We start from the raw sequence: 23,382 nt of genomic DNA, 5'->3' as shown, positions 1-23,382 counted from the left end.
CTCTCTCTCTCTCTCTCTCTCTCTCTCTCTCTCTCTCTCTCTCTCTCCAGAATAAATGGGATGATCACCCTGGCTTGAGGGGGGCATACCAGTGAGATACCATCTAGTTTTTATTAAATATACAAGTATTAGTTGGTCCCTGAAACAAATGTCCACACATTGTCATGTTATAAATGGCAACAGTACAAGAGTCCCACCTGTAGAGTCCCCGAGGACCACTCTGGACCACTCTTGGATATCTGTAAATCCATATGAGATGCTCAGTGAGAGGAGACACATTACCACCTAAGCTCATGAATGACAATAATGCAGAAGGGAAGATTCAATTCAATTTGGATGCAGGACCAATAGTTGTTGAAGGCAGAACTCAGAGAATCTCAGAGTTGAAAGAGGTCTCAGAGGTCTGCTCACCCAAGCTGACCAACAGTTCCCTCCACCACAAGTGGTCATCTGGCCTCTGCTTGGAGGTCATCATTAAGTGGGAACTACTTAAACTCCCTCCTTAGATGGCCCGTTTGACTTTGAGGATGGCTCTAATTGTTAAGAAACTCTTCCTTGAGTCAAACCTAATTTGGCCTCTTAGAAATTCCCACTTGATGCTCCTAGATCTGTCCTCCAGGGGCAAGCGATAACAAGTCTAACCCTTCTTTCGTGTGACAATCTTTCAAATTCTTGAAGAGAGTTACTGTCTCCCCCTTTCATTTTCCCTTCTCCAGAGAGAACAACCCTCATCCTTTCAACTGAGGCTCACACGGCATGATCTCAATGCAGCCTTGTACATTTGTTAAGTGGCATAGTGTTTGAAAAATCACTTTCCTCACAACAATCTCATGAGATAGGTATTGTATTTTCTCCTTATTATGTTTGAGGAAACTGGAGCTCATAGGGGTTGAGTGGTCTTCCCATGGTCACCCAGGGACCCTTTCCTTTCCCTCAGTGTGTCTCCCCATTTGCCCCTTCTTTTCCTGAGAACTCTCCCAATCCCCCAGTGCTCCTGATTCCAAATATGCTTTGTGTTAAGTTTTAGGAGACACTCATACTAGTCCAACAATATCGTCTATGATAATTTCATAAGATATGTTGTGGAATGGAGTTCCCCAAGCTAACCTGACTATGAATCACTTCTAGGCTATAATGGCAGAATTCATCATTGCTGGTCCAAAGGTCCAGTATTGAGAGGGACAGGGAAATTTTGGAGGAAAACAGAGAAAATTAAGCTTATATTCATGCTGAAAAGATGCTGCATGTAATACATAGTTTTTGATTCATACATAGATGGAGATCCCATGATGCAGCCCAAGGGGAGGTCCATGGACTTTGATATAATTGGTTCCCTTTGTCATCCTACGCATTTTATTTTATGCACTTAAACACCTTTTTTCTGAGAAAGGGTCCCCAGACTTTATCAGGCTGCCAAAGGGGTCCAAAAGGTTAAGAATCCCTGGTATAGTGGTAAGAGCACCGAATTTGAAGTCAGCAGCATGACAGAGTGGATAAAGCATTGGCTGTAGGGGTCGGGAAGACCTAGGGTTTGATTCTTGCCTGGCACTTATGAGCTATGTGCTCAAGGGTACTTATTAAGCCTCGGGTTTCTCATCTGTGGAATGGGGATAATGCCCCCATAGGACTGTTTTGAGGTGCAAACAAAACAATAAAAGTGCTTGTGAAGTTTAAAGCATTATGTAAATGTCTCTTATTAGTACTTGTGTGACCTCTGGTACCTCTCTGTGCCTCAGTTTCCTCATTTGTAAAATGAGGGGATTGGAGTAGATAATGTCTAAGGTCCCTCTCAGGCCATGATTTGTGATAATGTATCTTACAAGTGCATCTTCCTAACTGAATGTAAAGATCTCTTCTGGAACTCAAGGGCTATCTAAGGACTGTTCCTCTGGCCAAGAGTCACTCCAAGAAGAATCCTTGAGGGTTGAAGAGAGTTGTAGACACAGCCCAGAGCTATCCGGCAAGCAGCTAAAAATTCTATATCACCACATCCCAGGGAGAGACAAGGCTTTAAGGCTCCACCAAAGAACTCAAGTTTAGTATAAAGAGTTTTCTGGGTGGGTTTTGGCACTAACTACAAAAGTAAGAGGGTGAATGACTGGATAAGAGGAGTAAGAAACCTGTGCCCAACTATTAAAAAAAATTCGATTGTAAGACCCATAGCAAATAAGGAATATACTTAAAGACAGAATGTCTCATTTTGGCCTGGGCTTGTGATTTCACCAATTTAGGGAAATCCCAGAGTGGAAATGCCCTCCAACGATGCAGCTTGACAACTCATCTGCAATCTTGAGTCTTACAGAGTTGCCTGAGCCATGGAGAGAGGAAGAGATATGACCACAGCAGCACAGTTAGTGTGTATCAATGGCAGTCTTCAAGACTCCAATGCTGGCCTTCCATTCCCTACCCCCACCCTTCTTCTCAGTGTCCCTTTTAGTCAAGTTCAAATGTCTAATATATAATGCTTCTTTCAGAGAACCATATGTTCTTTACATGTCTGGACATATCTTTATTCCCCCATTTAGCCTTCCAATTGCTTGCATGCAGCCAGGTCTTCAGCTTACTTTGGTTCTCTCCAAAATAGCAGGTAACAGAAATCAATCAATGGTCCATGATTGACCAATGGATCTTTCTCTTCTTCAAAAGGTTCCTTATAGAAGACTCAGAGCACCTTCTCCAGGGCACCATGGGTACCCTATCTGTTACTTCCCATGATGTTTTGCTTTGCTCTTGAAATGTCTTCAAGGGCCAGAGTGGTACAAGGACTGCCATATTTTTCTGTCTTCCTAGATGAGATGGACCACCAAGGCAGAGCAGGCTGAACCCAAAGCTAAACCCAGACATATATAAAATGACATCAGCACCCCAGTAGCCTCAGCCAGCTCCTTGGACATGATCTTAGGGCCATACATTAGTGCCAAGGTGCTGAGGTAGCCATTGCTAAATCCCAAGAGTGAGATGAAGATAGATGGGTATATATCAGAATTAAAGAATACCTTCTCCAGGTGGTGCCGGGGCTGATAATTGCAGAAGATGAAAAGAGGAATAAAAAATGTCCTTAGGAGAACTAGTGCAGGGAGGAGTTTGCTTTTGGGCCTTGGGACCTGAATCCAGGCAGGGATCTGTCGGCCACACAAGTCAGCAACATTGTACAGGAGGAAGCTGGTGAGAGGGACAAAAAACTTATTGGTCCACAGAGATCCAGAACTCTTGTTGACTGACTCAATATTGGAAGAAATGGCAGGGAAAATGATGATGGAGATGAAGAAGACATAGACAACACAGAAGCCTAGCATAGCTGTCTTCTTCAGGATGAAGGGGAGAGGTGGCATGCTGGGGTCTGTTGTCCTGCTGGTCTGTGGTGGAGGTTTAGGGAAGCTTGAAGTCTGCTCCTCATCACTGAAGGAACCACCTGAAAATACGTGGCATGGTTGAACTGATTTCATGTAATACCTGAAGGGAAAATAATAATAATAATTGACTTTAGCAAAACTTGGTCAACTTCAATCAGAATGACCTTCAAGGTAGGCTTGAAGTATGGAGTGGGGAGGGAGAATTCTCAGATTACTCTGCGGTGCTAGAATTTTGTGGTAATTGAATACTGTTTGTGATATGTGGGACATTAATGACAGCTTGAAAATGTGGATATAGAAAAATTTATATTTACTTAAAAGCTGAAAAAATAGCTCACATTTATATTTTTATTTATAAATATTTCAATTTTATATTATATTACCTTAAGTACAGCAAAGCACTTTACATATGTTACATCATCTAAGCCTCCCTCAATACTATAAGCCAGGTAGTACATGTATTATCATCCCCATTTGAGGATTTTTCTTGTTTCCATGAGGAAACAGAGGCTCAAAGATATTGACTTGCCCATGGTCACAAAATCAGTGTCAGGAGGCAGGATTCGAGCCCAAGTGTTCTAGCACTCTGGCCACTACAAAAGAGAAAAATACAATCAGAGAACAACAAGACAGGACCCCTGAGGCTGGGCAGGGTAGGAGAGCTGGGATGACAAATAAAAGCATTAGAAAACTCAATAGAGCCTTGCATTGGCACCGCCTTGAACTCACACTAGGTAAAGTCACAATAATCCTCTCTAGAAGTCACCCAGACCTGGGGATTCTATTGGATTAGGACATGGTGGACAGGGTAAGGCACTTGCTGCTGAGTCTGAAAATCTTTGCACTCAGCCTCTTCAACATTTTACTGATAAGCTATCTGAATTACTAAAAACCACAGACTAAAATCTTTAAAAATAAAAATTCAATAGTTACATCAGTTCATTTAAACACCCCCAACTAGCATAAGGGCTAGTGAAAAAGAGTCCTGGACAAAGGTCAGCAGGAAGTGGGTTGTTTCAGTCCTTAATAGGCCTTATATCCTGCCCTTAAATTGATTAGACACAATTCAATTCAACAAACATTCATCAGTTACCTATACTGTGCGAGACCCTGAGAGTATAAAGACAAAAACAAAAGAAGTGCCTGCCTGCCTGCCCTCAAGGAGCTTACATTCCCCTGGGAGAGTACAACATGTGTGCAGACAAGTGAATATAAATCATGGACAAAGTTATTCTGAATCATTCCAGAAGGGGGAGAAGAAAAAGAAGATGAAGACAAGACTCTTGAATAAGTCATTTAACCCCTGTGGGCCTCAGGTTTCTGGAAAACCAGCAGGAGACTATCTGGGTTGCACTTTCCTTGCAGAGAAATGATAAGGATGTATGAGATAATGTATATGAAGTCGGGTCAGGCTGGGGAGAAAATCCCCCTGCATTAAAATTACCCACAACTGAATAGGTCGCTTCATTTGGTCTTGAATTCTGTTTGATTTCATAAGCAGTGCCTAGAGAAAGGAACCATCTTACTTCCCGTCTGCCCCCATTAGCTCCCTTTTCTCTAAACAGCTTGAAGATTACTCTGTGCCAAGTTTCTCTGACTGAAGATTCCCTGCCTTGCAAGCCCTACCAAACCGCCATCTTCCCGCACTTATCCCCAGGTTCCAGCCCACAGTATTTTTTCACCCTTGTTTTCTTAATTTGGATTTTTATATTTTTTTGTAGATAATCATCCATTTCTCTCGCCTTTTTGGTTTGGTTGGCACACCACTCTATTTGAGAAGCACCTCGGCTTGGTGGATAGAGGGCTGCTAACCTTTGAGCCAGGAGGACCCAAATTGGAATCCTGCCTCTGACACATATAGGTTGTGTGCTCATGGGCGAGTCACCATAAATGCCCCTGGGCAACTCTCTAAGACAATAGAGGAGTTGCCAATCTGGGCCAGTGGAAGGAATTTTCATACTGGGCATCACCACAGGTCTGAACTCAGCTGGATTGGGTAGAGCAAGCTTTGTTTTGTTCCTCTGATCCATTTCTTCTCTTTTGGTTATGAATGTGTATGACCCCAAATTTAGAGATGGAAGAGTCCATGTAGTCAAATCAACAAGCATTTACTAAGCATCTACTATGTGCCAGGTACTGTGTTAAAACAGTCCCCCCTCTTAAAAAGCTCACAGGCTAATGGGGGAGATGACATCTCCCTGTTTGCCCCTAATACTATCGATCCCCTCACTTTTCAGAAAATAATCTCTAGCCCAAGGTTACACAAGGAGTAAATAGTAGAGTTGGGATTCAAACCCAGACCCTTGGACTCCAAGTCCAGTTCTCTTTCCATTGCACCAGTTCACCTTTGTCCCTTTCAGCAGTCTTCATTTTAACAGGAATATCCTCCCAATGCTACCTAACCCCTCTATCTTTCACAGGTTAGTCAGATAAGTCAAACTCATTGACATTGAATGGCTATACTTTTTAATCTTAATTAAAATGCATTTTCTTCATTTGGTTCAGAAAAAACTACCTGGGTCTCTCTATGCTAATAGTTCCCCATAGTTTCAGGATTGTTTCATTCAAACCCAGAAGTTTTGACCACTCAGCCAACAAAGCTAATAAATGCTGTCCCAACCTGACATTCATGTGTGTGTCCCTTAATTCATGGTTAGTTCAAAACTAGTTTTGAATTGTTTTGCAGTGTTTTCCAGAGGAGATGGTGTTTGATTCTAGGGGTCTTCTGGACTCTTCTTGGCTCCACCAACCCCTCTTATTCCCTCTTGTGTCAGCATTATTCAGAATCACTTGGCAATGGAAATATAGAATTTGACCTTTATGTACCTCAGAGGGGCTTGCCACCTGAAGTGGTTGGTTCATGTTTTCCAGACAATTCTAAACACTTCAGGACCCACTTTCATACAGCCTTTGCCATTCTTCCTTCCAGAAGCCTTAATCAGCTGATGTTAGCTAAGCCTATGATGAATCCTTGTTAATTGGTGAAGCAACTCAACCACCCAACTAGAATCAGTATTCTGACCCAAAAAAAAAAAAGAATGTGAGAGCATCTCCTTTCCTTTCTTGGTCATAGAATCCTATAATGGACCCCCTTTAGGTACTGGAGATGATACCTGAAAGATCAGAATAGTACAGCAATACTGTTTCTTTAAGAAAGAGGACCTTTCGGAGCCAAGATGGTGGAAGGAAAGCAGTGACTTGCTTGAGTTCTCTCTCAAACCCCTCCAAATACCTATAAAAAATGGCTCTAAACAAATTCTAAAGTAGCAGAACCCACAAAAAAACAGAGTAAAACAAATTTCCATCCCAAGACAACCTGGATGGCTGATCAGAAAGGTATATCGCATCAGGCGGGGAGAAGAGCGCAGTTCGGTGTGGGCGCGCAGGCCGCAGCAACCCTGGAGCAGGCCTCAGAGGACTGAATCGCAGTCAGCTGTGGCAGTTTCCAGACTTCTCAACCCACAAATGCCAAAGACAACTTACAAAGTCAATGGGAAAAGTCTGTGACTGCGGTGAGAGAAGAAGATAGGTCTCAGTTGCCCCGAGGGCAGTGGTTGCCTCCTGAGCTTCCAGCCCACAGACTGAGGGGGAATTGAGTGGCTGATCAGAGGGGGATTGCAAGGATCTCTTTGCCAGTGCTGAGGCAGGAATCTCTTGCTTTGCCTGTGCTTGGATCTGGGTCACAGTTCTGAGGGGCGGTCCTGGGGTGAGAAGGAGTGCTGCCATGGTGGAGCTTGTTGTGGCAGTGGAGAGGAAACACCTCGCCCCTTATCATAGCACCTTGGAAGAACTGAAAATTTTCAGGTCCCTAGAAGTATCTCTGAAAACAGCTGTACAAACCCCTGAAGCTTGGGACAGTACACTCTCCACACTGGAAACAGACTCTTACCTTAACAAAGAGTTTAAAACTCAAGTAATTGGTTGGGATCATGAGCAAGCAGCGCAAAAAGAGTCAGACTATATTATCTTACTTTGGTGACAAAGAAGATCAAAACATACAACCAGAAGAAAATAAAGTCAAAGCTCCTACATCCAAAACTTCCAAGAAAAATATGAATCAGTCCCAGGCCTTGGAAGAGCTCAAAAGGGATTTTGAGAAGCAAGTAAGAGAAGTAGAGGAAAAACTGGGAAGAGAAATGAGAGCGATGCAAGAAAATCATGAAAAGCAAGTTAACAGCTTGCTGAAGGAGACCCAAAAAAATACTGACGAAAATAACACCTTAAAAAATAGCCTAACCCAAATGGCAAAAGAGGTCCAAAAAGCCAATGAAGAGAACAATGCCCTAAAGAGCAAAATTGGCCAAATGGAAAAGGAAGTCCAAAAGATTACTGAAGAAAATACTTCCTTAAAAATTAGAATAGAACAATTGGAAGCTAGTGACTTTATGAGAAATCAAGACACTGTAAAACAAATCCAAAAGAATGAAAAATTAGAAAACAACGTGAAATATCTCATTGGAAAAACAACTGACCTGGAAAATAGATCCAGGAGAGAGAATTTAAAAATTATTGGACTATCTGAAAGCCATGATCAAAAAAAGAGCCTAGACATCATCTTTCAAGAAATTATCAAGGAAAACTGCCCTGATATTTTAGAACCAGAGGGCAAAATAGAAATCGAAAGAAAATAACACCTTAAAAAATAGCCTAACCCAAATGGCACAAGAGGTCCAAAAAGCCAATAAGGAGAAGAACACCTTAAAAAGCAGAATTGGCCAAATGGAAAAGGAAGTTCAAAAGCTCACTGAAGAAAATAATTCCTTAAAAATTAGAAATGGAGCAAATGAAAGCTAATGAGACAGAGAGAGAGAGAGAGAGAGAGAGAGAGAGAGAGAGAGAGAGAGAGAGGGCACAGGGTGAATTGAAGATGAAGGGGTCATATCTGGAGAATAAAATTAAGAGGTGAGAGAGGATTAGACTAGGAGAAGGAGAAAGGGAAAGGTAGAACGGGGTAAATTATCTCACAAAAAAAAACCCAGAAAAGAAAAGGCTCTTACAGTGGAGGGGAAACGGGGGAAGGTGAGAGAGAATGAGTGAATCTTATTCTCATAGGATTTGACTTAAGGAGGGAATAACATACACACTCAATTGGGTATGGAAATCTGTCTTACCCTATAGGAAAATAGGAGGGGAAGGGGACAAGAGAGTAGGGGGATGATAGAGAGGAGGGAAGATTGGGAAAGGGGGTAATCAGAAGCAAATACTTCTGAGGAGAGACAGGGTCAAAAGAAAGAATAGAATAAATGGGGGGGTGGGATAGGATTAAGGGAAATAGAGTTAGTTTTTCACAGCATGTCTACTATGGAAGTGTTTTGCATAACTGCACATGTATAGCCTCTATTGAGTTGCTTGCCTTTCCAATGAGGGTGGGTGGGAAGGGAGGAAGGGAGAAAATTTGGAACCCGAAGTTTTAAAAACACATGTTTAAAAAAAATGTTTTCACATGCAACTGGGAAATAAGAAATACAGGAAATGGGGTACAGAAATCTATCCTGCCCTACAGGAAAATAGAAGGGGAAGCGGGGAAGAGATAGCAGGGAAAGCAGACTAGGGGAAGGGGTATTCAAAATGCATGCCATTTTGGGGTGGGGGAGGGGTGAGATGGGGTGAAAATTTGGAACTCAAAATCTTGTGGAAGTAAATGTTGAAAACTAAAAATAAATAAATTTATTAATTAAAAAAAAAAGAAAGAGGACCTTTTCATCCTTTCTTCCACTAGAACCCAAAATAGGTAGATTGGTTCATGTGTTCACTCATTTATACCTTCTGAGAGGTGAAATGGCAAAAAGGCTGGGGTTGGTTTTAGAGTCAGGAAGTCCAAGGTTCAAATCCTGCCCTGACACATACTAGCTTAGAGACCATTGTCAAACCCTTGACTTGCCAATCTTCTGTAGAGAGAGAGTTGCTTTCACTTACTAAACCATAGATCCAACACCACCACCCCCCAAGAAGGAAAAACAATTAACTTAACAAATATGCATTGATCACCTAGCAAGTGCCATACCCTAGGGTCAGCAAGCTCTCTAGCATCTGAGCCCTGCTACTTCAGCTAAATAATGCTCCCGGGGGTCACCTGGCAGGTCAAAGTTGGCATAGGGCACCCTAAGACCTGGGTTCTCTAGTTCCAGCTCTGCCACTGACCAGTTGGGTGATCTTGAGTAACAGCCTGGCTCCTGCTTCAATAGCTTCATGTGAAAAATTAGAATAATAATTTCTGCCTTTTCTTCTTTCCAGGGATCACCACGGGTTCAATTGAAATAACAAATGTGAAAGCACTTCGAAAAGCGCAAAGGACCAAATTATTTAAAACAAAAAAGGAAATGGCAGAACATAAAAGGAAGTAGGGGGAGAAATGGGGAGAAAGAAGGGAGGTTGGGGGTGGAGTGGCGGAAGAGATACATTTGGTGGAAAAAGGAAGACCAATGTTGGAGACTCCCCTACCTCTGTTCTCAACTTGTAAGCTCTAGTTGATGACAAGATTCAGCTAAGAAGCCCACTTCCACCATTTGTTGGGCATCCCATCTCTCACTTCCATCACCTTCAGCTCACCCTTATCTCCTTGCTGCATGAAACACAATAATCCACCTACACTCAGGAGAACATGGAAGATATCAGGGTAGCAGATCGCCCTTACCTGGCATACTCAAGCTTGGGAAGGATCAGATACAACCCAATGCAGATCACGATGAAGATGTCTGCTGTCAGAAAGAAAGCCAGGGCACAGCTAGTCACATCTTCGGATGCTGCCAGATCCACCAATGAGGCCACTGCACTGATGGTCCCACCCATGGCCCCACCTATCGCAAATAACCAGACAATAGAAAGAGAAGCAGATAATGGAGCAGTGAATAAAGAGGCAAGTATATGCAAAAAATATGTGTGTGTGTGTGTGTGTGTGTGTGTGTGTGTGTGTATTTTATGTTGTCTACCCATTCTATTTTTTCCCTCCCTTTGGCCTTGACACTCTATAGACTCAATTTAATTCAAAAAGGCACTCTGCTAGTCCTGGAGATACAAACGCCAAAATGAAGCAATGCCTGCCTTCAGGGAGCTTACAACCAATGACTTCTTTTTCAGCCCTCAGAACTACTTCCACGGCAAATGGGCTCAAAGAATTCCTTAGTAAAACAAAACATACCTTATTGACTCCCATGAGAAACCTACCCAACCTCAGCTCTTCACTCACACTCACTGTACATCCCTAGTCTTTATCTTTTCTATCTTTCCAGGATCTCCCCTAGCTGTGCCCTCCTCTCTACTCACACAGCCATCACCTTCACCTGAGTCACCGCCTGCCTGGATGATGGCAGTAGCCTCCTACATGGTCTTTCTGTATCAAGCGATGCCCTGCTCTAATCCATTTCCCACACAGCTGCCAAAGTGATTTTCCTGACCCTGTCACTCTCATAGTTAATCAACTCCAGTGACTCCCTATTAACTCCAGGCTCAAGCTGTTTGGCATCTAAACCCTTCACAAACTGGCCCCAAATTATTTTTTCAGACACATTGCACATTACTCCCCTTTATGCACACTATGGTTCAATCTAACTGGTTTTCTCACAGCTCCTCACACACAGCACTCCATCTCCTGTCTTTGTCCCTTTACTGAAGCTACACCTTCCCCCTCACCCCACCCCACCAGCCCCAGTGCCTGGAACACATCTCATCTTGCCTCTACCTCCTCAAATCCCTACTTATCTTCACGGCTCAGCTTAACCACCATTTTCCATGTGAAGCTTTTCCTGATTTCTCTAGTTGCTAATACCTTCCTCCCCTCCTCCCAGATTATCTTATATCTATTTCGTGTGCATTTTGTATATAATTATAGATTTACATGTTGTCTTTCCTAACTAGGTTGTAAAGTTCTCAAGGGCAGGGACCGTCTCTCTTGCTCTCCTCATTGCCTGGCACAGGGTATGTACTTAATAAAGGCTTGATTGACTGAGAAGCCTGGAAGGATCCTGACTCTGGCCACACTGTCATATCAGTGCCAGGTCTGGGTAGCGGATGCAAGGGGAAACCAGTTACAATTAAAAAAAAGACTGAAACTGGGGGATCAGACTGAGTTAGACAATCAATCAACCACCCCCTCTCCAGCCCCCAGCACTCTCTGCTTTTTTGCTCTCGACTTCCTTGGCAACGGATTTTCCTGCTCTGCTCAGCTCCCTATTTCTCAGACACCATGGGACACCCCCCCCCACCTGGCTTTTGGCTTATGCTTGAACTCTCTTAACTTGGACTGCATCTCCTCTTCTGACCTTCCCCTATGCCTGAAATATTGTCTGATCAGTGACACCTGTCATCTTGGTCCCAGGTAGGACATGAGCATGATGCCATCCCCACTCTCTGCCTACTCTATGGTTCAGAGCTATATTGGAAGCAGTGAGAATATGGTCACCAAAGGAGATCACCTCACTGGTCTCCGGTGAATACCTATGGATCTGGGTGATTTGGAGATGAAAGGGTTAAACATTCCCTACCCCTTCCTCAGGTAATTGCCAATTCTCCTCTCCTTCCCCCCTTCAATAGCAATAATGTCATGAAAGCTTTGCCAGTAGGGCAGAGGGCTGCTTCTAAGGAACCGTGATTACTCCCTGGGCTTCTTGTAGTATTTGGGGTTAAACTCATTAAGAAATTCCCCGTCTGCCCTGAGGAAGAATATCTAAAAATCACTGTCTACTGATTCCTCTCGATCAAGCGCGCTCTCTCCCCCTTGTAGAGAATTTACAATATTATCATCAACAACAAGGCAAGCCTTCAGGGAGCTCATCCTTCATGACTCCATACTTTTATCTCATCAGTTATGGAAATGCATGCAAATGAGGGTTTTTAAAAAAATCCAGCATAAAGCAAATGAATTGTTTCCTGAGATATGAACACTTACAGAATTCCAGGATAGTTTCTCCCCTCAATTAAAAGACAACAACAACCAGAGATCATGTTGGAGCCATGATATTCCAAATGGAGAGTGCCCCCCAAACCTTGAAGGGGTGATGAAGCACCTTCATCTCTCTCTCACTCTCTGCAGGGAGCCTAGCAGATGTTTGTGAAGAGTTCACACCCAGGCTAACACTACAGGTTAAGTACCACATCCATTAACCTCTTCCATGCTTTCTATCACCTTTCCCTCCCTTCCTCAGAATACACCTGCCATGACGTGAGAGGTGAAAGCAAATGGTGGACTGACCAATGTGAGTGACTGGAAGACCACTCACTTGTAACCAGTTGCAAATGGAAGGGCTGATGTCATTTTTTGTCATAGTCTGGTAGATGGTAAGAGCACCAGGGGAAGAAAGAACCAGCCTCTAAGCTTGGGCAGAAGGAGACAGAGACCGAAAGTACCCCACGCTTGGCGGACTTTTCTTTAAGCATGGAGAGGTTTTCCTTTTCATATTGCTGATCTTCCCTCTGAGATTAGCTCCCATTTATACTTTCTTGTTATTGTTGTTGGTTAGTTGATTATAGCATTGTTATAATTGCCTCCTCTATGATCTGTATACGCCAAGGTGATCATAATATATCCCTCCAACTAGAGTTGAGCTCTCTAAGGGAGGGACTGACTCTGACTCTCCATGACCCCATTTGGGGTTTCCTTGGTAAAGATACTGGAGGGGTTTGCCATTTTCTTCCCCAGCTCATTTTACAGATGAGGAAACTGAGGCAAAAAGGATTAAGTGACTTGCCCAGGGGCACACAGCTAGGAAGCATCTGAGGCCAGATTTGAACTCAGGTCCTCCTGACTCCAGGGCTGGCACTTTATTCACTGCACAATTAGTTGCCCTATCTATACTCTATGTATCTTATATGTTGTTTGCATGTTGTCTCTCCTGCGAGAACGTGAATTCCTTTAGCACAGGGACCATACTCTTGTCTTTGTTTCCCTGCTGTCGGCCCTTAACACAGTGCCTGGAACAGAGCAAGTTCTTAATAAGACTGGTCTAGAAATCAGTCATCAGTCACAGATCTAGAACTAGAACTAGAACCAGGAGGTCATCTAGTCTACCTCCCTCATTTTACAGATGAGGAAACTGAGGCAGAAAGAGGTTAAATGAGTTGGCTTAAATGGGCATCTAGGTAGCACACCGTCCTTGGAGTCAGCAAGACCTGAGTTCAAATCCAGCCTCAGACACTTATTAGCTGTGTGACCCTGGGCAAGTCACTTAAATGTTGTCTGCCTCAGTTTCCTTATCTGTGAAATGCAGATAATAATAGCGCCTACCTCCCAGGGCTGCTGTGAAGATTGAATGAGATAATAATTGTAAGGTGTTTAGCACAGTGCCCAACATATAGTCATACAGACAGCACTATTATAAATTTGTTATTGTTGCCTTTCCAGGATGATTTCACATTGCTATTCCAGACCACCCTTCCAGGCCCCCTGTTCTACAGCCAAACGGTCCTCTTTGATTCTCTCCCTCTGTAACCAGCCATTTTCCACTTCGGCCGAGGCCATTCATTCCAAGAGGGGTCTCCCTCTTTCTGTCTTCTGAAATATCTAGTTCCTTTCAAGGTCTGGCTGATTGCCCCACGAGGCCTTTCCTGATCCCCCCAGTAAGTGTCAGACCTCTCCTTGATCCCTGCCAAAATCACTCTTTAGGCACGTTTTATGCCTGGACATGTTTCCTCCTAAGCTAGGGCCCAGGGACCCCCAAGAGAATCTGTGGAGAGATTCCAAGGGATCTGTGAACTTGCTCCACCCCCCCATATTTTCTTGTTTTTTTCCTTTCCTTTTTTTTTTTTAAAGCCATTGGGGTTAAGTGACTTGCCCAGGGTCACACAGCTAGTAAGTGTCAAGTGTTTGAACTCAGGTCCTCCTGACTTCAGGGCTGGTGCTCTATCCACTGTGCCACCTAGTTGCCCCACCTAGCTGCTCCCCCTCATATTTTCATAACTGTGTTTCAATTTAATTGGTTTCCTTTGTAATCCTACATATTTTATTCAATGCATTTAAAAACATTATTCTAAAAGGGGTCCCTAGGCTTCACCAGTCAGTCAGTCAATAAGCATTTATTTGTGTTAATCAATGGGCATACAAAAAAAGGCAAAAGATGCTTCTGTCCTCAAGGAGCTTATAGTCTAATGCCAAAGGGGCCCAGGACACAAAAAAGCTTAAGTAAAAGGTAATCTCCTTTTAGGGAGGGGCTACCTTTTTTTCAGGTGTTATCTCCAGTGCCCAGTAAAGTGCCGGCCACCTAATATGCACTTAATAAATGCTTTGGATTGAACCGAACATCCCCCCCAAAATCCTTATCATTTTTCACATACAGGGCAGTGAGCAGGCACATAAATCCTTTCTAAATGAACAAAGTAGTCCCCTACACCAGTGGTACCCAACTCATGGAAACAGGAGCCACTAAACCATATACAAAGATGCCCAGGGGCCACACTTTGACTTAGAAAACCACATATTAATATTATCTATGATTTACTTCTTTTGTTCAATATTTCCCAATTACATTTTAATTTAATTTGGGTCATAATTAGGAGTGCTCTGGGTTTATGGGCCACACCCCACCTGGGCCTACACTGTGAGAAAGCAAGTAAACTCCAAATTAGGTCAGAAGAATCTAGCGATCCCAGGCCCTGCCCACTCACAGTGTTACTCACTGGATCCATTTCTAAGTGCTATACTAGTGGGAGGTGGGAGGTGGGGGTGGGGGACTTGTTTACTACTGGTTCAGTAATAACATGTCAAAGCTAATCAATTCGTAGTTCAGATTCTAGCCCCATTGAGACTGCCTCCCTCCCTGGAAGAAGTTAGCCAGCCTGGGTTCCAGCCCACCTGGACGGCAGCACTCACCTGACATCAGAGCCTGAGAATTCCTCATGGGGAAGGAGGCGGCAAGGCCAAAGATACTGCTGTTGAAGATGGTGGCAGTGCCACTGAGGACCACCATGCAGATGATGGTGATGACAAAAAAGGAAAAGGGCCATGAAGAAGTGTCCACTTTCACCAACACCGTTATCACCACGAACACCACCAGCAGAATGGCCAAGGAGGTCAAGACGCGAACGTGGACCGACACCCTGCCAATGAGATTTGGTTAATCTGTTTGGCTAAATTTCTGGTGTGGAGGTCCCAGGGGGAATCGTAAATGTTCCACTTGGAGACCCAGCGGTGAAGAAATAAATAGCCCCAGCCAGATGGAGGAGCTCTCTGATGGCTTTGTCCACACCAGCCAGAATTACTGGGGGATGGGGGGGGTAGAGGTGGAGAGGAGGGAGAGAAGGGACAAGGGAAAGAGGAAAGGGGCAAAGTTGCCAAAGAAAATGGAGCCAGAAGAGAAGAAAAAGAAAGTGTCTGGCCTTAATTTTAGGAATAAAAGCTAGAAAGAAAAAAAAACAGTTTATAGAACTGATATGCTGGATAAAACAAAAAATTAATAATTGCACAGAATCTTTCTCAAAGTGCTTTCCTATCTATTATTTAAGAACACACATTTACAACTGGAAGGGATCTTAAGAGAGCAATCCTGTTGAACCCTCTCTTTTTACAGATGTACCTCACAGGGTTCTCATAAGGCTCAAAATGCAATAATATTTATAAAGGGCATAGCACAGGGCTTGGTACACTGTAGGTGCCTAATAAATGCTTCTATATGTGTATACACAAATATATTTTGAAATAAACAAAGCAGGTTTCATCAGCCCCATTTAACATTATGCGGGATGTCGGGCAAGGGATTTGAGTTTTCTGGGCCTTAATTTCCTTATCTGTAAATGAATGAGGAGAATTAGATGGTGTCTGTGATACCTTTTGGCTTTAAAATCTAGATAGAGAAAATGAAGTAGAGAGGTTAAATGGCTGGCCAAGGTCACCCATTGAGTCAAAGCAAGACTGAGATCAATAACTGACCAGTCAATAAGTGTTTATTAAGCACCCACTATGTGCCAGCCACTGTGCTGACACCAACGATCAATCAAGTAATAAATGCTTATTAAGCACCTACTATGTGCCAGCCAGTGCTGACATCGATAATCAGGCAATAAATGCTTATTAGGCACCTACTATGTGCCAGTCGCTATGCTGACATCAATGATCGATCAAGTAATAAATGCTTATTAAGCACCTACTATGTGCCAGCCACTCTGCTAGGCACTGAATGATAACCCAGGTCTTCAGAGGCCCAGCTCAGTGATCACTCCATTAGTCAGAGTTCTGGGCTCAGAGACCCTGATTTCACTCTACAGCCCCACCTCTCGGTGGTTTCCACTGCTCCCAGAATCCTGACCATTGTGGCTGTGGAAACGCCAAATGGGCCTGAGAGCCAGAGGGCAGGACCAGCAGCAACTGTTGCCACCTCTCCAGGATGCCCCGAGGAGCTTGGCGCTGGCTGGTGGCCTCAGAGGCAGCTAATTGGACAGCTCCAGGGGGAGCTGAAGGCATTTGCTGTAAGCATGCCACTGGGGCTGGGGAGCAGCTTTCACCTTTGCTCCACTGAGGGACAGCCTACGTCCCAGCCCATCCCACAGAGATCTCTGTCACAGGAGCGCTCACCTGGCAGCGGCAGGAGCAGGAGGCGCGCCCTGACAGCTCGCCTAGGTAACAGCCGGCTCCTAAGGTAACGAAGGGCCGACGGGGAGAGGAAGCAGTGAGTCTAAAGGAAGCCAGTTGGAGAGAGAGAGGCAAGGCCAGGCCCCATGTGGCCGCAACGCATTCCTCTAGGTGAGTAAAGCCTGAAGAAAGGGATGACTGGAGTGAAGAGAGCGCAGGGCAACCTGGCCAAACACTTCCAAGGTGGGTACAGGGGAAAGCAGGTCTCTGGAGTCAGAGGTTCAAATCTTGACTCTGACACTTACGTGTGTGACCTTGGGCAAGTCTCCACCTTTGTTCCTCAGTTTCCTCAACTGTAAAATGTACGGGGGTTGGACTAGAGGGTCTTTGAGGCTTCCTTTAGCTCTAAACCTAGGATCCTATCTACCAGCTGAATGTGTTTATATGGACATGAAACCTTCTTCGGCCTCAGTTTCCCCAGCTATAAAATGAGGGGGACTAAATCATAGGTTCTTAATATGGCAATAATTTCGGGGGGGGGCTCTGCAAACTTAGACAGGAATAAAATTTTCATGATTATTGTTATCAAAATGTTCATTTCATTGTTTTCATTAATCTCTAACTGAAACTTAGCATTTCCTTCCATTATGAATTAATTTTTAAAAAAACATTGAGTCTCTAGGTTTCTCTGGATTGCCAAACAACACAAAAAAAGGTGATGATCTCTTGGAGTGGGTGGTCTCTAAGGTCTCTATCAGTTTTTAGGCAGCATGTAGTAGGTAGAGATAGCCTGGGAAATGAAGAAGCTCTGAGTTTGAATCCTGTACCTGACACATTCTAGCTATGCAATCCTTAACCCTCTTTAAGACAACTGCAGAACAGTTGCTGCTGGTGAGGGTACTTTCCTCCCAAGGAGGGAGTGGAGAAAACAACAAAAATGAAACCCAGTCTAACACTCTCATTTCCTATTTGCCCTCTCTGCAGCTCATCTGTACATAGTTGCTTGCACATCATCTACTGTGAGCCCCTCACACAGGGACTGACTTTTGGAGCGTGTGGCACATAGTAGGCGCTTAATAAATGATTACAAACTGACTTATGGGGTCCCCTCCACCAGCCAGGCTGTGACTTTCCCGCCAGGATGGGAAGATGTCCTTCCTAAATGCAAGAACAACAACCATCTAGATAAAGTGAGCTAGAATACTGTTGAAGCCATCTCGTGAGGTTACTTATAGATAGCAGGACTTCTTATCAAGGTAACTGAGGCCAGGGAAGAAAGGAATCTGAGGAGGAAACCTAAGTGGATTTTCAAAGGGAGTGGATTTGAAAGGTTCCTCTGGCCCCCGAGTGAAGGTCCCTCAGTTAACTGGCTTTCTCCAGTCCAAGAAGCCCCAGTTTCCCCGAGCACATTCTGTCTCCTAATAACCTGCTGAATAAACTGACCCCACAGACCAGAACCTCCAGACGTGAGCCTGCAGCCCTCAGTAATTATGCCCTGGGCTATTTTTAATGATCATAAAAATTTATGAAATGGTACCATGTGCAAAGAGGCCCACCCAAGCGCACCTAATGTTCAGTGCAGGGCTCAGTTACCTCATCCTGCCGCCCGGAATGAAGAAAGTAACCAAGTCCCAGCCTGCTTGGGTTTAGGAGGGAGGTCGGGGCACCCCTTCAAGAGTTATGAAAAGACTAGACTGCTCAGTATCCCCACTTTAGAGCTAGAAGGAACCTCATAGCCTAACCCCCTTATTCTACATAGAGGGAAACCGAGACCAAGAGAGGTGAAATAACTCAGCTAGCCCATGGGAATTCTAATCCAGTCATGGGATTATGATTTAGAGCAGTGAGCATAGATTTCTTCACTTGACAGAGGAGGAAACTGAGGCCTAGGGAAGTTAGTAGCTTGCCCAAGATTGTACAAGTAGCAAGGAACAGAGGTTAAGTTCTGACAATGACTTTTTCTGTGCGGTGCTTTGTATGGGTCAATCGGGGGAGGTGGAAAAGCCCAGGGAGTCTCAGACGGGTCTGGGCTACACATTCATGCTAAATTGGCAGACCTGTCCTGACTCTCCTGACAAAGAGCCAGTCCTCCTGATGGGAATGGGCTGCAGACTGCGTGCTAGCCGCCAGTCTCCCCCAGCCTCCCCATACCCCTTCTCATGAGGGATCTGAACCCCAGGGGACTGATTTCCTCACAAATCTCCAAAATGTAAATCCTGCTCATAAGTATTTATGATGCTGCAAATTTAACATAATAAAACACTTGGCGATTATAGATGAGCCAGGCAGAAAGAGCCGGGTCCTCCACAAGGGGGAAAGAGGCGACATTTCAATCTCGCGTATTAAATAAAAAAACCACTTTAGCCAAAAACTGTTTCCCCCCCAGCCTGGAAACAGATGGAAGACTGGAATAGTTTCCTAAGTTGGCTCTTCCCTCCCTCTGCAAAGGGCAGGTCCTAGTGTGGGCTTATCATTACACCGCTGTATCATCCCCTAGATATGAAAAACCACATAGGACTGAGAAATCCAACATCCCCCACCCCCTTCACACCTCAGTCCCAGCGAAGGCAGCTAACCTGCCATCCTCCCCCACTGGGAGCCAGCGCAGACCCTCTTCCTTTAAAAAAAAAATGTAGTGATATCTTTTGTTTTTACATTATCTGTATCACTCCTTGTATTCCTCCTCCTCTTCCTTCTTCAAAAGGCGCACTCTTTGCAACAAAGAAATTTTTTTTAAAAGAGAAAACATCAGCAAAAACAATCAATACATTGGAAAAATCCTTAGAATATATGCAATGTCCACACCTGTGGTATTTCCAGCTCTGAAAAGAAGGAAGCTCTACCCGCTTCCTTCCTTCCTCCAGAAGCCTGGGTTTGGTGGCTTGACCAGGGAGAATGGAAGGGCACGTGGAGTGACGCTGGGGGAGGGGGAGGGGAGAAGGGGAAGGGAGAAGGCAGGTCCATGTGAGTTGAACAGGGGCATCGAGGAGAACCAGGAAGGAGCCTCGGGACTGCCAGACATCCACTGGGTATTCAAGGCAGTGCACTGGGAGCCGTGGCCCAGAGCATGGAAATAGAACCAGTAGCGTGGGTTGTGGCAGCAGAGAATTCTTTGTGTGTGTCAGTGTGTGAGATTAGAGAGTAGGGTCAGAGTATGTATGTGGAAACTTGAGTTCCAGCCACGCATTTGGGACTTGGGGTGAGATTAAAAAGAGGGAGGAGGGAAAAGGGACAAGAAAAGGGCTGTGTTATCTGCCTGTAGGTCTGACCATGTGACATCCTCTGCTCCCAGCGGGGTGAACTAGGTGCACTTTCAGATACCTCCCAGCCATGAATCAATGGTACTACAGAATGATACATTACTAGCTGTGTGACCCTGGGCAAGTCATTTAACCCTGTTTGCCTCAGTTTCCTCACGTGTAAAGTGAGCTGGAGAAGGAAATGGCAAACCAGTCCAGTATCTTTGCCAAGAAAACCCCAAATGGGGTCACAAAGAGTCAAACACAACTGAAATGTCTCAATGGCAACAACAAGAAGATTGTTAGGGTCAAATAGAAATATTGTGTGTATATGTATGTATATATTATATATATCAATCTATATCAATTTACATCTATATATCAGTATCTATATTGATATATCAATACTTATCTATAAACTATATCTATCTATATCTATATCTATCAATATCTATCTCTATATATCAATATCTATCTATATCCATATCTATCTACAGAATTGCTGGATCATGGGGGTGCACTGAGCTTACAGCTCCCTGTTTGCCACAGGACTGCCCCACCTGGGCATAGGGCACTCATTACCCCTTTACCCATCCTCTCTCCCTCCCCTCCAAGTGATTATACCCTGTCCTATTTTTTAAGGGAAGCCGATTTTAGCTTTTCTGGAGCAGTGCCATCTAGTGTTCAGGACATGGCCCTGCACATTTGCATCCTAGCCAGCTAAGATGGCGTGGCCTGGATCTGTGGGGCCCTTGATGGAGGACAGAAGGCCCAGTGCTAGTCAACCACCAGAGTTTTAAAGCTGGTGCAACATTATTAATGAGAACAACAACAAGACTAGCACTTATCTAGTGTTTTAAGGCTTGCTAAGCACTATATAAATATTATCTCAGTCTGTCCTCACAGTCACCCTGGGAGGCTGATGCTATTATTATTCCTATTTTACAGGTGAGGAAACTGAGGCTGGGAGAGGTTGGTCTCTTGCCCAGGGCCATGCAGCTAGTAAGCGTCTGAGGCAGAATGCTACAGCTCTGATTCTAAGCATAAGGCCAGGTACAAGACTCTTACTGGGCAGCAGGAATGAGTTTCGGTAGTGAAAGGCCATCTCTGACTGGGAGGATATGGTAATAAAAGGAAGATAAAAATAGATTTAGAGCTGGAAGAGGTCATCTAGTTCATCCCTTTCATTTAACAGATGAAGAAACTGAGGCCTAGATCTGGTAAGTGACTCACATAAAGTCACCTAGATAGTAAGGAGCAATGCCACAATTTGAACTCGGGCCCCACGGCTCCAAGCTTGGTCTTCTTTCCATTGCAACACATGACCTCTGGCTTTGGTGGGGATTTTTAAGGCAGCCTTGAGTGAAGAGTTCCGAGACCCCTACCCCAAGCATCCTAGTGGGTCTGGCAGGTGCGCTCAGATAGCTGGCACCCCAAGACCTGGTGGGTGCTGGGAAAGGTCTCAACAGACAAGCAGGCGTCCTGTTGTAACCAGGAGCCACCCGACACAAGCCGACTTCTAAGAAATCACACCAGGCACTCAATGTCCATGACTTCTTATCTGGACTGTCTGGGGTTCTTCTCATGCACCTGGGGTCTGGGTTCAGGATGAGAACGGAGGATCTGAGAGTAGGGACAAGAGGGTGAGAAAATGGCTGCTGGGCATCAGTTTCAGCCTAAGCTTTGAAAGAGCAGAGGAGGTCCAAGAGGGGCACTGGGAGAAGTAAGCCATCGGGGCCTTTTCCTACACAGACCCACCAGCCCAGCGGGAGCTAGGTAGCTTTCTGACTGACACAGAAAGAAGGCAGCGCTCATTTGTTGTTCAGTCATTTCAGTCATGCCCAATGCTTCGTGACCCCATTTGGGGTTTTCTTGGCAAAGACACTGGAGTGGTTTGCCATTGCCTTCTCTAGTTCATTTTACAGATGATGAAACTGAGGCAAACAGGATTAAATGACTTACCCAAGGTGACGCAGCTAGGAAGTTTCAAAGGCAGGATTTGAATCCAGGCCTTCTTGACCCCAAGTCCAGTGCCCTATCCACTGTGATATACTGCTTCTATTCCCTCTTTTCTGAGGAGGAGGAGGAAATGGAGCTGGGTGGAGGGTAAGAGATTTGCCCCAGAGAGACTGGGATGTTATAGGAGTTAGGAGAGAGAGACCCCCAGTATATTCCCTGGTGAAAGCTTTCCTCCCTTTCTGTGGTGCAGAAAAGGGCCAGGGTGTGGGGGCAAGAAAGGAGATAGCCACAAGGGGAAGAAACAGTCTGTGATTCCTCAGGGGTATTTAGGCACATCAGGAAGTAGCCTTGGGGCCAGTGCAGTGGCTTGTGGGTATGTGAGATTAGACTGTGAGTCAGAGAGAGTTAAAGCCCAGAATGTAGGAACCCGGCAGAGGAAGTGAAAACAGACTGTGGAGTGGGGTAGAGTTGAAGCCTGGTCACTCTCCCGGCTCCACGTGACAGCCCCCAACACCCAGCTGGGGATGTTTGCCTCCCTCGACAGGCTTCCTATAGTGGAAGGAGCAGTGAAATCAGATGGGGGGCAAGCGTTCAGACCTTAAATCTGCCACCTGGTGTCCTGGGGCAAGCCGGTGCCCTTCTCTGGGCTGTTACCTCATCTACAAAAGGCAAGGTTTAGACTCAATCTTCTCTGAGGTCTCTGGGCTCCCCAGGGCCTAGACCCTCATGCTGAGGAAAGGCTGGAAGGTCCAGCTCCTGTTTCCACAGAGTGGCCCCTCAACTCACTAAAGACTGGCCTTCTGATCTGTAACCTCTGTGGCAAATCACCCTCAGCTATGTGGGAGGGGAGTTATCCCAGCTCCGAAAGTGAATTCACAGACAGGGTCAAAAAGAAGCAGGGTACGTGAGTCTATCAGTTTAGACAGCAGCTTCAATGCAAACAGATTGAGAGCTGGAAGGGACCTTGACTTGGCCACTGAGTAGGCACTATAGGAATGCTTATTCCTTTCCCCCTTCCCACTGGCCATTACTTCTCCCCCTGCCTATGTCTGAAGCTCTCTGGGCCAGCGGCACCCTTTGGCACAGCTGCCCCAGAGGCCCTCAGGCTAAATGGCGCCTACTTCCTCTTCTAAGTGAACTTTTCTGTTCCTTGAGTGGGAGGTTTCCATGGGCATCCACATCTCAGAAGAAACTCTGAGCGTCCTCAGTGTCCAAGGCTGCTGATCCATGGGAGATGAGAGCCAGGGCAAAAGGCAGCTAGCAGAGGGAAGGGACAGAAAGGTGATCAGGCTAATTCTTCCAACTGATTCATGAGGCTCCATGCTCTAATTTGAAA

The 23,382-nt window shown here is 44.9% G+C and overlaps 1 protein-coding gene across 1 annotated transcript in view; it reads right to left on the bottom strand.

Moving 5' to 3' along the window:
* Positions 1 to 2,017: 2,017 nt before the first annotated feature.
* The window catches only part of SLC29A3 (solute carrier family 29 member 3), a 71,470-nt gene continuing 50,105 nt past the window's right edge, over positions 2,018 to 23,382 (bottom strand). The window contains exons 4-6 of the mRNA XM_027859013.1: positions 15,154 to 15,380; positions 9,988 to 10,150; positions 2,018 to 3,453 (exon numbers count right to left, since the gene is read on the bottom strand). Of these exons, the coding sequence (XP_027714814.1) occupies positions 2,787 to 3,453; positions 9,988 to 10,150; positions 15,154 to 15,380 (1,057 nt within the window). The 3' untranslated portion in view covers positions 2,018 to 2,786. The remainder of the gene's footprint in view (positions 3,454 to 9,987; positions 10,151 to 15,153; positions 15,381 to 23,382) is intronic.

Source organism: Vombatus ursinus, unplaced genomic scaffold (assembly GCF_900497805.2).
Source record: "Vombatus ursinus unplaced genomic scaffold, bare-nosed wombat genome assembly UNPS02000749.1, whole genome shotgun sequence".
NCBI lineage: Eukaryota > Metazoa > Chordata > Mammalia > Diprotodontia > Vombatidae > Vombatus > Vombatus ursinus.
The sequence above is the reverse complement of the archived record's forward strand: the minus strand, read 5'-3'. Positions and strand labels throughout refer to the sequence as shown.